Here is a 13,066-nt window from a genome sequence, read left to right on the forward strand (position 1 = left end):
TACAAATACAGAAATAGCGTCCAAATGGGCCACTCCAATTTGGAAAAAATGAAATTGGCTCCCTGATTCATACCATACAACAAAGATAAATTCCAAGTGGATTTAAAAACTTAAACGTAAAAGGCAAAACTATAAAACTTGTAGAGGATACTATAGGAAAGTATCCTTTTAACTCTGAGTTAAGGAGATTTCTAAAAGACAAAAAAAGCACTAACCATAAAGGAAAAGATCTAACAACTCTGTTCACCAAAAGAAATAATAAAGAAAACAAAAAGACAAAATTCCATAGCTATCAGCTCCTCTCCTATTTGTTCTTGTGATATGCCCTTTTAGTAAAATCCCTTGTCATTTCAATGAAGATTTCAGAAGGAATGGAGATAAATACATTTGTAAAATCTGCCATCTTTAACCACAGTACTAAAAACTTTTTTAATGAGAAAAATATTCTTCTTTTTATTTTAATGTGTGTTGGAGAGAGAACAAACGGAACTTCAGGAGAACAGAAGGGTGAATATTATGCTAGTTATGTTTTCTCTAACACACATTAAATAAAAACTTAGCCAGTAAAGCAAGAAATATTTGCCCATGTATTTCCTCTAATTATCTTATGAACTATCCAGTCATAATGATCCCAAACTTAGGGAAACACTTATCCCCCACTTCCACACTCGCCTCCTCCTTTTTTGGAATCTGATGCATCATCCCCTTCTGGAAAATTTCTAGGAATTATTGCTAGTTATTTCCTCTGTAAGGAAAATCACTTTTACTAATGTTTGACTCTTACTTATCAAATGGTTTTGGAAGTGGCACAAAAAACTAAGAAACAAGGTGAAGGTTGTGGTTCAAGATAATTTGCGAAGCCCTGGATGGTGCTAGAAAGTAAGACAGCCTTGACAAAACCAAGACTGAGGAATTAGCATAAATAAAGGTTTTATTAGTCAGTTTAGGTGAGCGACATACTGACATACCACCAATTCTCTGCTCTGTACACCCAAGCCCCTGGTGCAGCAGGAGAAGCTAAGCCCACTGGTGGTGGGTAATATGTGGGAGGTGGAAAGGACCTGAAGGCCTCTGAGGGTTAACAAGTCTACCGGAACCGGAACCAACGTCCTAGGAATAAATCCAGGATGGAAGAAGTGTCATCCAGGGCTGAAGGTCTTGGTGATTCTTGATCTAAGGAAGAAAGACATACACATAAATAGGCTAAATGAGAGAGACTTAGGCAGGGACAAAACAGAGGAATAAAGTTAAAGGTTAAAAGAAAAAGCATTCCCCATCCTAAAGTTGTTAAGAAATGGACCCCTCTGGTTCATACTCTTCACTTACCATCTCTAGGACTGCCGTCGGCTTCCTGACGGGTCACTGTGGTCTCTGTCCGGCCCTCACTGTCCACCACAGTCCGGTGCTCCTCCACTGTCTACAAGGAGAAGTCCCCACCATTCACTAAAGGTGAGTTTAGTGGTTTCTTTACACAGATCTGTTTCCATGGCACCCCCTGGCCACAGTTCCCTTTTCCCCTCTCTCCCAGCTCACCCCATCTGGCTTAGTGATCTTGGTCACAGAGACACTCTTGAAATAGGATCGAGGCTGGGGCTGTAGAACTGGGCCAAGGCCCTCCTGGGAAACCTGGGAATCCAGATCTGGAAGGGCAGAGAAATGAAGAAACAGTAGAGGAACAGTACAAACGAAAAAAAGGGAGAAGTGTGAGGAAGAAGCTTCAGAGAGGGAAAACAGGGAAATCCAGGAGAACAACAGAGGGCTAGTGAATGTCCCATCCTAGACTCACCATTGTCCTCTCGGGCTCTAGGATGGGGGGTCACAGGCCACATATCATCAAACTGCAGAAGAGGCCAAAGTAGGTGAAAAGACATCTTTTGCAAGGTCACAGGCCCAAACTAGTACCAAGTTCCAAAACCACCTTTCCCCAGGAGGAAGAACCCCATTCAGTATAGTTCTATTTACTCACCACTTTCTCTTTCCTGGCTGTTTTATGTATTCTTGTACCAAGAAGCCTTCCTGACCTGATCCTTCCCTGTCCTCCCTAACAACTCCTCTAGGCCAGTGATTTTCATTTTTTAAAAAGAGAGACAGTAGAATTCCCACTTCCCCCCAAAGAACACCCTACAAAAAGCTTATTATAGAAAACAGATAAATAAGCCAAGTGGAGGGTCTAGGACTCCAACTCAAGTCTGTCAGATTCCAACAAAGACTCCAGTCTTTGCACACAGGTTCTCATTTCAGGGCAAGATGGGATACTCACCCTATGAAAAGGTCTTTGGGAGCCCCAGTCTGGTCCTGGTTTTTGGGATTCAGTCCCTGCATCACTCTCCAAGACCCCCCCAAAGATCCTGGGCTGGTGACTATCTGGATACTTAAGCATTGAATCCCGAAGTGTCTCTTCCCTCCGCCGTCTCTCCCCAGCTGTCTCTGACTCAGGACCTGGAAGTTCTACAGAAAGTGGGAGGTCAACGCTGGCAGTGGGAAAGGACTCGGGCTCTTTAAACCTCCCTGAAGTCATCAGTCTTCTCATACTTCCCATCCCCTACTACTCCCTACAGGCTCCTTATTTCACCCACCAACCCATTAGAACCCATGGGATCCCCCTCAAGGGCAGCCACACACCAGGTGGGCGAGAAGGCAAGGTCCAGGCCTCCATCTCACTGAAGATGCTATTGAAATCCCGTATTAGGTCATCAAAGCCGAAGTTACGGTGGAAACGCATCCCTCCTTCTGGGCTGAAGCTGAAGCCAAATTCCTCTGGGGGCTGGGGATCCCCAAACCTGGGGCTTCCATAGCCCCATGTGGCTCCTCCTCCTTCTTCTTCCTCCTCATCATCCTCATCTTCGTCTCGAGTCATCCCTCCAAAAAAGGGATCTCTGTGGCTGGGGGTGGGGGTAAATTGGCCACCAAGGTTTCAGCACCAGCAAGCACTTAGCCATAGAATCTAGTCATGGGTGGCAAAGTAGACAAGAGCGGGGTCTGGGCAGCTGGGAGAAGTTAGAGGACTGGCTGTGGAATCCAAGCCTGACAGCTGTTAGTATTTTCGTTTAGTTGTTATCACAGTCAACCCTCATCCTGCAGTTTACCCCAATCTCCCTCCCTCCGCCTTTTCTTCAGTGTCTGCCAGCCTCCCCCCACCCCGGTCCCAAGGTTATGCTCGCTTGCTAATCGTCCTCTTCCCCAGATCCCCATTGTCTTCCCCGCCCAGGCGCCTGTTGCATCACCCCAGGTTGGAGAAAGGCTTAGGTTGCCGTTTTTCCTCCACTTAACGACTACCTTGGTTACTGTCGCAGGGTGAATGCCGAACGTTGCGACTTCGATCCTCTCCACAGTTGAAGGAGTGCGGAAGAGGATGTTTTTTCAAAAATAGGGTATTAGGGGCCGAATTCCCCTCAGAAGATTCCCCCCTTGTCCGACCCGGACGCACTCTCACCTCCGAGGTCCAGAAAAGCCGAAAAAGCCCCGGAAAAGGTCAAAGAGGCTCATTCCCGTATTGGGATTCGAACCTTTGAAAACCACCCGCGGCCCATTCGCACCGGTAAGCAGCCAGCGTTTCGCTGCCGGAAAGTGAGTGAAGCGTCACACCACGCTGCCGGAAAGCAAGCCTGCGACCCACATACTGTCGTAAAATGACCGTAAACCGACCGTAGAAAGGGAGGCGGGGCGGACGGTCGTCCTCAAACTCGGAAGACTTTTACCTTTTACCTCCCCTTTCAGAGACCAGTTTCTTGTGAAGGGACTGGTGGCACCGCATTTTTATTTCCCAGAGGTGACCCCCTTCCGATGTCAGACTCTCCTGCCTGCTGACCAACCCAGTCCTAAAAGGTGTTTCGAAGATCTGACTCCGGATTGCATACGGACGAGGCCGCCAGAGGGCAGCGCAGCGGCACCAACGAGGCGGCCCGCGGCCGTCCCTCGGCCGTCCGGCGCCCCCGGCTCTCCCCCAGGGAGGCCGCCACAGGTCACCTCGCCCCCTTTCTCGGCCTGGTGTCTTCACTGACTGACGTCTGGGAGGGATGGACAGAATGGTTTGTCAAGCTCCTTCTAGTCCTGACTTGCCCAGTTTAGACACAGGGGGTCGCGTGGACTGACTTCGCCATCTCTCCCGCCACCAAAGAGCATGTCATAGAAAGGACACTTTCCCCAGCAGGCTTTGCAGCCAGCAGCGTAGCGGACTGGGAAGAGCGCAAGGGAAGGGAAGCTAGGGAAGCGTCCTAGGAGGGAGGCGAGCATTTGGGGCTGTAAGTACTTTTTTTCGTATCACAGGCTCGTCCAAGTCCCTCACCCTCCTTCCCCATCCCGGCCTTGCTCTGGACTCCTTTTCAGGGGTCCGGCTGGGACAGAAACCGCCCAAGCAGCAAGTATTGTACTCCTGGGGCATGCCTGGACCCGGTGAAGTTACACGTTGACCTCACAAAGCCATTCCTCTGAAATGGTCCCAGCTCCTCTAAGACCCTTTTTCCCTCATTGCCTGAAATCTGCTGTAGAAGTAACAGTTTCTGGAGGGAATGAAGACTTGCGGTGGTTCTTTCCAGGCACCAGGCTGTGAGATTCTTAGGGACGAAGGGAATCCCCTCAAGGGCAAGATAATGGCACATTAAGGTCAGAGGAGTTCTTAAAGGGCAAAGATTTCATTTTATTCCACTGCCTTCGGGGCCTGCTAGAGGCGGCCCAGTTGGTACAGTAATACTTATTCACCAAGCTGGTCATCGGCGAGACTGAGGATATCCTAGACGGAGCAAGAATGGGCAGAGGCTGAAGGTAGAGGTTTTTGTTTTATATATACAAGACACATTAATCCATTAAATTTGAGGACACAGTACAAAAAAAAAAACAAAAACAAAAAACACTTCAACTAATTCATCTGACAATGCTGTTCATATTCATGACGCCATTTTGTTTGTTTTCCTAATAATAAAGGAGGAGACTTAGGGCTGTTGGGCTGATATATATTTGTGGGTCCCCCCTTCCCACCTCACCCAAACACCACCAGGGTGAACAGGAGGAGGGGAAGGAAGGGCAGGGCCCACAGCAAAGTTTCATAATCTTGAATGCAAGGGGGGAGGAGGAAGAGGAAAGGAAGAGAAAAAAAAAAAAAAAAGGAAAAAATACAAATCCTATAATACATACAACAGGGTGGGGATGGCATGGGAATGGGACAGACATGAAGCTGAGGCATGGGGTGGGCCACTGGGGGTGGGGGGCGGCGGAACCCCCCCACATTCCTTTCTCTCTTTTGATGCTGTTTCCATAGTAGCCAGGCTGAGAAGCCCTCTCAGAAGATGGGGCCGGGAGAAGAGGAGGGCCGGGGCCTCAGTTGGCCCCCCAGCTGTAGCTGTTGTAGGCAGACTTGTTGGTCTGGGGCTTCTGCGGGATGGAGCTGGTCTGGCTACGTTGCCCGCTGCCCGTCTGCAGGGGAATGGGAGGATCATGGGGAGGAAAAAGGTGTCTAGTTAGTGGGACAGATTTCTGACAGTTTCAGGTGGAGATACGGAAGTTGAACTCGCCCCCATTCCCCTTGCTTAGGGACTACTAGGCAGTTCACTTGTCAGCCATGGAAAGTTCTGGTCTACATAGCTGCTAGAGCCCCTCTGACAAGCAAGGCACTTTCATCCTTTAAATAGCGGAAAGATGAAATGAGGGCAGGATACCTTTGGAGACGAGATGGTCGGTTCTACTCATTTTCAATTCCACCTTTTCCCACCACCCCACTTCTTTCCGCTCTGGGAAAAGGCTGCTATCTGGGGAGAATTAAGACCTCTTGGGGATGAGAGATCATAAAGTCATTTCATTTTCACTGATGCCCCCAACTGCCTCAGTTTGGAATGCTGTCTCTGAAAGCGAGGAAGCCTTTGTTCCAGCTCCCCAGCCTCCTACCGTGGAGTGACCTGCACCATCCCACAGCACCTCAGCCCTATCGCACGCCACGTCTCTGAGCCCATTACAGACAAGGCCGGAGACAGGCTGAAGCCTCAGGGCTCCAGATGCTGCCCAAGAATCTTTCCATTCCAGTAACCAAGTGTTTTCCAGAGTTGGGGGAGGGGAGACAGAAAGAGAGGGCATTAAGGAAGAGGCAGAGTTGGCGGAGGGTAGACAGGAAGAGGGCATTAAGGAAGGGGAAAGCAGAGGGGAAGGGGAGGCCAGAGAACTCGGCAAGGTGTTTGTGTTCGTGTATCCCGATTTGTGACCGCGCAATCTCTTTCCTCTTCCAAGTTCCCTGAAGCTATGGAGGTGAAATGGGACTGAAAAGGAGTGGGTTCAAGCATATCATCGAGTTTCATTACCTGCTCCTCCTGCTGGCGCTGGCAACAGAGAATCATCTGCAAATATGGTAGCTGAGGCAGAACCAGGATATATGGAAAATAAAGGGACAAACTTTGACAACAGAACTCCACCATTAGAAGGGAAAGCTGTAATGTCGGGGGAGGGGAAGACCGGGAGAGGTAGGAGGGGAGGTGGAACCCAGGTCTGATGGGATGGAGACAAGTGTGTCACGGGAGGAGGCGGAGGGGAATCGCACCAGAGGAACTGGGCAAAAACGGTGTGTGGCCCCTTCTCTGACATCTTGGCCGGCCGCTCGTGTTATGTGCGCTTGTGTTTGCGTGTGCTGTGTGCCCATGGCTGGCGCTGGGGAGGCCTGGGTGAAGGTGGTGGTAAAGAAGGGAAGAGAAGGAAAGGGACAGGAGGAAGAGGAAGGGGAAGGCAAGAAGGGGAATTGCTATTACCTGGCCATCCTGCTGCAGGTGATGGTGAAGGATCTGGGAGTGCGGCTGCTGATGGGGGGTCAGAATGTGCATGAAGGGGGCAGGTGGGTAGGCAGCAGCTGTGGCCGGATTGATGGGCCCCCCACTTCCTAGGGCTGAAGGCAAGTTGAAAGAGGCAGCAGGAGTACCGGAATGAAAACCTTGTTTCTCAAAGGACTGCTATCCAGGAGGATGGGAGGAGAGAGAGTGACAGGATCAGCCAACGAATCCTTGGCATTTCTGAGCCCGAGCTCCCCCACCTTCAGAAAGCAGCAGTGGTGTCACAGAAGGAACACGCACCTAAAGTCAGGTATATGCAGGCCTGAGTCCCAGCTCCGCCCTTTAATATCCTGGGCAAATTACGCAATCTCGCAGCCTGTTTCCTGATACATAAACGGATGCTACTGACTTCACAGTTTTAAGGATCAAAGGAGAAAATAAATGGGAAAGCACTTTGTAAAACTTATGTCATATATGAACACTGCAATTTGCTGACTACTCTTAGTACCCCCACTGTGGAGTTGGGTGGAAATCAGAACTTCTTCGGTATTTCAAAAGAAACGAGTACACACAGAGGTTGAAGGCCTTGGCCACGAAGCACTCCCCCAAAACCTCTAATACTTTATATCAAATAAAAGTAACACACGTTACACAAGCCTGTGGATCATTCAGATGCCTGGCTTTAGTTACTGGGTCGTCTGCTTTCCCGCTTTGTTACAGATTTACTCACAAAGAATGGCATGAACTAGTTTCCCTTCATTCCATCCTCTCTCTCTCAGAAAAGTTAGGAAAAAGGTTGGGAGCAGGTAGGTAAAGGGCTAGGACAGTAAATCACATGACACATTACAACAATCTGCCACATCTCACCTTACTATAACATTTCTCTCGGGTTTTTCCCCCGCCAGAGGCTAAATTTAAACTTCTTAGAGACACTGAAGTCTAGAGAAAACCAGTCACTTTCTAGTAGGATGGGTTTTCTGACACCTCTCCTAGGGTTGGAGCCCTGGTAGCCCAGTGGTTAAAAGCTTGGCTGCTAACCAAAAGGCTAGCAGTTTGAATCCACCAGCTGCTCCTTGGAAACCTAATGGGGCAGTTCTACCCTGTCCTATAGGGTTGCTATGAGTCGGAATCAACTCGAAGGCACTGAGTTTGGTTTTCTGGTTTTCTCCTAGGGTTGTTCTTTTCTTTTTTTAATTGTACTTTAGATGAAGGTTTACAGGACAAACTAGCTTCTCATTAAACCATCAGTGCACATATTGGGCTTTTTTCTGACACTGGTTGCCAACCCCACAACATGTCAACACTCCCCCCTTCTCGACCTTGGGTTCCCCATTACCAGCTTTCCTGTCCCCTTCTGCCATCTTGTCCTTGCCCCTGGCCTGGTGTGCCCATTTAGTCTCGTTTTGTTGTACGGGCCTGTCTAATCTTTGGCTGAAGGGTGAACCTCAGGAGTGACTTCATTACCGAGCTATAAGGGTGTCTGCGGGCCATACTCTTGGGGTTTGTCCAGTCTCTGTCAGACCAGTAAGTCTGGTCTTTTCTTGTGGGTTAGAATTTTGTTCTACATTTTTCTCCAGCTCTGTCTGGGACCCTCTGTTGTGATCCCTGTCAGAGCGGTCAGTGGTGGGAGCCGGGCACCGTCTAGTTGTGCTGGACTCAGTCTGGTAGAGGCCGTGGTAGTTGTGGTCCATTAGGGCCTTCGGACTAATCCTTCTCCTAGGGTTGTTCTTGTTCACTGAGCTTCTGTCACTGCAACTCCACCTTTAAGTCCATCTCTCTTTTTTGACACTTCTGTCAGAGCCAGGCACCTACCTGGGTTTTGGAGTACACAGAACCCGAGATATCTGGCACGCCCGTGTTACTGGAGGTGACTGATACACCTGAGGGAGGAGGAAACAGACAGGAGGATTAGCTCAGCCAGCTGCCTGGCCCGTGCTCCTGCGAGGAGGTGACGCCTGCAGCCTCTCCAGCACTATCACTGTGAGGGAATTTTGTTCTGTTCTTCCAGCTTTAGGCGAGTCCTGAGGAATAAAAGCTCATGACACAAGGCTCCCTAAGGGTACTCTTGCCCCTCTCAGTATCTGAGTATGTGTGCCAGAGTGAGGTGGTGTATTTTTGAGGAAAGCGGAAATAGCTAAACCTGACTAGCATAAACAATTTTCAAAATACTCCTATGCCAAGGCGTAAAAGGAATGTAATGAACTTTCAATATCCATTTCAAATCAATCCACCCAAATTCTACTCAGTCCTATTCCTAAAGATGTGGGTGGTCTTGCTCTTCATGAAGAGACACTTGAAATTCATGCCTCCACAGCATAAGACAGCTATTAGAGGAGCAGCCCAATTCAACCCCATCCACTTGTGGGGTTTCTGTTACAGCAGCACTAGATAACTAAGACCAACCCCAAGAGCCGCTTCATTCTCAGAGCCTCAGCTCACTCACTCCAGCTTTTCCAGGGTCTCGGAGCTGCTACGTTATACGCTTCAGATTTACAGGGTTGCCACAAAGATGTCTTTCCATTTACACCATTTAAGCCTCAGCACAACTGGGGAGTGGAGGTGTCTGAGGGGAGTAGGAAGCCTCTATCTCCTACAGCCTAGGTGGAACACAGAATCCAAATGTCATTTTCAGTTTACAGCTTGAGCTTCTCCACAAGATAAAAGCTCCAACCCACACCCCAACTCTGTTAAAAAAAACTCACTACCACTGCACCCTGAAGCAGAGCAGGGCCACTCCCCATACTGAAATATACAAACGCTCTCCCCCGCCCGCGGCATGGGGCAGTGGGCCTCAGGGCCAAGGAGACAGGAAAAGTCATGGCAGGAATCATCCAGCATCTTATTAGAGAAATCTTATGCAGAGATTCATGGAAAAGATACGTAATTTAACTAGGAATTTAAAGCAGGCTTTCAATTTTAAAGATATATTCGTTTTCATGAAGATAAAGTTGCATTTCATTTCAGTCTACGCCTTGTATCCTCGCCCCTCAGAGGTACACACTCATTCTCCTCTGCTGTTCGGAGCACTTTGATGGAAAAGCTATTTGAAGCATTTCCTTCAGTGACCAAATTACAAATGAGGAGTTCTGCATTCACCCACAATTCAACAGCAATCCCCCTTCGAACTCCAGATACTTATTCAAGGCTGGAACCCAAATCTTCCCAATACCTAGGGAAAAGGCAGCCTCCAAAAGTTACAGCTGCCTTGGACAGCTACTTTAGAATCTTCTAATAGCGGTGTCATCTTAACCTGGTAACCCTTTCCCCATCTTAACTCCAGATAGTTTCGGGAGGAGCAAATGCAAATGAGGAAAAAGAACACACAGAACCACAGAAACTAAGCTTGAGAAAATACTCCAACTCCAAAATCTCAATACTCTCCACACTTTAAAGGCACTGAAGTAAAAAAATGGGACAATACAGGAACCTCTGAAGGAGCTAATGGTGGGGGGTGTTTTCTCCCTTCCCTTTTCAAACCCCAGGTGCCCGCCTGGCAAATCACTAGGTAACAGGCCTAACTTTAAGAACAGGAGTTCAGTTATAGAAAAAGCTAAGCTAATGAGAAGGTTTTTGTGGAAGGAAGTGAAGGTGAAATAGGATATAAATAGAACATTGTAAAGGCAAAACAGAGAGAACCATTTACTGCAGAGCCTCAAACAGCTTGCTGACACCCTTTGGTGACCCTCTGCAAATGGAGGCTAGGTTGCCCATCCAGGGTGGGAGAAATGGCTGACTGCCTTTTAAAGCTGGGTGGTACGCAGGAATTTAGTTCCAATGTGCCCCTACCTTGGTATCATTCTTTCTAGAGGTTTGGCTAGCTAAAATCAGCTTTTCGTCCAGAGGTTTAACTTGAATATGGGGTTGAAGCAACTGGAAATGTAGAAAAAGAGAGAATACTCTGTGTAGTAGCCTGCACAGCCTCAGTGTATTAAAGAATCTAAAAAATAAAGATCCTCCGACTACAGAGCTCATCTTGCTTTCCTCCCAACGTCAACATCCCCTGCCTATCCCCCACTCCCCGAGAGTGAAGGTCACACCAACACGATGTGGATGACAGGAAGGGGAAGCAGGAACACTCTCTCCCAGCAATGAGCCACCGGGAAAGTTGGGCACACTCCACAGGACACTCCAAGGAAAGCTAAATACCTGGGTTTTCCAATTAACCAAAGGGGAAGAGTCTCACTGTTCAAGTGACCGCTGTAAACAAAGGGCTGACAGTGTACTAGTTGGACTGAGTGGGGATTAAAATGCCCACAGTCAAGAAGAGTCTGACCAGACCTCTCCCACACATCCTTAGCTACACCCAGAAGTGCAAGATGACTAGTAAGTCCCTCAAAAGCCATTAAGCTATTAAGGGACTAAAAACCATGTTCCAGGCTAGCACGATTTCCACACAGCCTGAGTCATCAACTAGCTGGTCACTAATGACTTTATCAGATCTCCATCAGTCACTTGGCCTTTGCGAAGCAGATGTGGGAATTAAACCTTGGAAGATAATTCCCTAACAACAGCTCTTAACACCATCTCTTTTGCCTTTCACCATGACAGGACATTCTAGACTTTCTTGTCCTTTCCCCTCTTGCTTAAGTCAGAGACAAGGGGAAGATCTAAATGGAAAAGTGATGACAAACTAGAATAAGCAAGGGGAATCACGGGTTTTCTATAAACAGCTTTCTTCACCAACCAATCAACAGGCTGGAAACTGAGGCTGTTTCCCCTCCCCGTCTTGATAAATCACCACCTACTGAGAAGTTCAGCAGTTCTTTGGCTATCCTGGGGTTCCATGGAAAAGGCCACCCTCCACCCTTCATCCACAGCACAACATTGGCTCCTGTTGTCCAGAAAGACATGCACGGAAAGAACGCCAGAGTTAGCTAAAGAAATACCACAGTTTATTGAAGACTACAAATATTTTTGTTACAAGTTGAAACTACATGCCTTCCAGAAATCAAAAGCAACAGCAGGTGTGTGCATTGATGCTTCGGAGGTGCTGCACCGCTTGAACTCGAAATGGGTAAGACAGGGGCAGACACATGGGGGAGAGGGAAACGGGTGAGGGGCAAGTTCAAAAGCCCAGAAGGTATCCACCAACTCATTTCCCCAAGCCACGCAGGCCATGGCCTCAGCTCAGCAGGCTCTCCTCAGTGGTCTGTTTTCTGAAACAAGACTTCAGTGCAAATTTATACACACACACAAAACACAGCCCCCAGCCATGGGCCAAATTAGCTCTCAGCCGTCCAGAAATGCTTGTAAGGGGGTGGATATTTTCTTCCTAAAAGGAATCAAATACACAAAAATAAATGAATTTAGAGGTTGTAAGGAATGGGATGACAAGAGCCCGCTGTGGGGGTTGGGAACTAAGGGTTCTTAAAGGGCTGGTTTAACAGGTTCCTGACATCTTCCAGGAGGTTAAGAACTAGGTTACGCCTTCACTTATATTATCAATCTCCTACCTCCTAAAATTCCTGAACCTGGCCCAGCTAAGACTTAAACCTTACTGTTTTCGGAACTGGGTCACTTCAAATCAAAAAGCTTATAATCCTTCCCACCAAGGATTGGGGTGAACCTTGCTCAGTGAGAGGGGTAGCCACAGGAAGGAGTCTAGGTATTAAATCCCAACAGGGCTTTTCAGGATTTCTTTAGTTTACACTTTGGCCCACTCTAAGATAGCACAGCTCAAAACTCCACCTGGCTACTAGCTCCTAAGATACTTACTGCCTCTTGTGATCAGCTCAGACAGCTTCCTGAAAACCTTAAGCAATTTACCCACCTGGAGCCCACACAAGGGTGATGCTGCGCCATCCAAATCACCATGAAACTGTGAGCTGAGAGCTCTGAAGGACAGCCCTGAACCCAGCCCCTAACAAATACAACAATTTCCTCTCTATATTCACCTACAAGCCACTGAAAACAGTAGATGGATTTGTTTTATTCAAAGACTCCTCACTCCTGTCCTCCAAAAGTAGAGCTTAGATGTCAGGGATGGGAATAAGGACAGGAAAGTGTATTTTAGGTCAGGGCCCATTCAGAGGATTCCTGCACTTCCGTCCCTGCCATCAGGTGTACAAACGGGCTTTGCAAAGAGACCAGCCATACAAATGAGGGAACCACTAAAGGTACAACTCCACCAGCCCAACTGTCACTCTACTGAGAAGTCAGGCCTACTCCTTTCTCTCCATGTTTTAGGTCTTCTAGCTAGGGAATAGAAAGGGAGCCGCGTGAGACAAGCAGTAGTAGAGAGATTTAAGCCAAACCTACCACAGCTTGCTAACTAAGAGCCACTTACTCCTTCTACTCAGAGAAACCTATCCCTTTTGTACCTT

General features: G+C 48.0%; 2 protein-coding genes across 3 annotated transcripts in view; both read right to left on the reverse strand.

Annotated features, from left to right (window-relative positions):
- Nucleotides 1-913: 913 nt before the first annotated feature.
- On the reverse strand, nucleotides 914-3,575 carry HAX1 (HCLS1 associated protein X-1). Of its 2 annotated transcripts, none has more exons than XM_004388562.1 (7): nucleotides 3,434-3,575; nucleotides 2,623-2,882; nucleotides 2,261-2,448; nucleotides 1,787-1,838; nucleotides 1,534-1,640; nucleotides 1,327-1,417; nucleotides 914-1,173 (listed from the first exon to the last, which is right to left on the reverse strand). In XM_004388562.1, exons 1-7 carry the CDS (start codon nucleotides 3,484-3,486, stop codon nucleotides 1,088-1,090), a joined length of 837 nt encoding a protein of 278 aa, XP_004388619.1. In that variant the 5' UTR covers nucleotides 3,487-3,575; the 3' UTR covers nucleotides 914-1,087. The 2 variants fall into 2 exon arrangements, with proteins under 2 accessions (XP_004388619.1, XP_023598382.1); XM_023742614.1 differs by lacking the exon at nucleotides 3,434-3,575 and adding an exon at nucleotides 3,277-3,419.
- Nucleotides 3,576-5,117: 1,542 nt separating this feature from the next.
- Nucleotides 5,118-13,066, reverse strand: part of UBAP2L (ubiquitin associated protein 2 like) — a 39,079-nt gene continuing 31,130 nt past the window's right edge. Inside the window, 5 exon segments of the mRNA XM_023742580.1 lie at nucleotides 5,118-5,324; nucleotides 5,326-5,409; nucleotides 6,285-6,335; nucleotides 6,726-6,923; nucleotides 8,556-8,623. Coding sequence (XP_023598348.1) covers nucleotides 5,118-5,324; nucleotides 5,326-5,409; nucleotides 6,285-6,335; nucleotides 6,726-6,923; nucleotides 8,556-8,623 — 608 coding nt within the window.

The sequence above is a fragment of the Trichechus manatus genome, unplaced genomic scaffold (genome assembly GCF_000243295.1).
Source record: "Trichechus manatus latirostris isolate Lorelei unplaced genomic scaffold, TriManLat1.0 scaffold00213, whole genome shotgun sequence".
Classification (NCBI taxonomy): domain Eukaryota; kingdom Metazoa; phylum Chordata; class Mammalia; order Sirenia; family Trichechidae; genus Trichechus; species Trichechus manatus.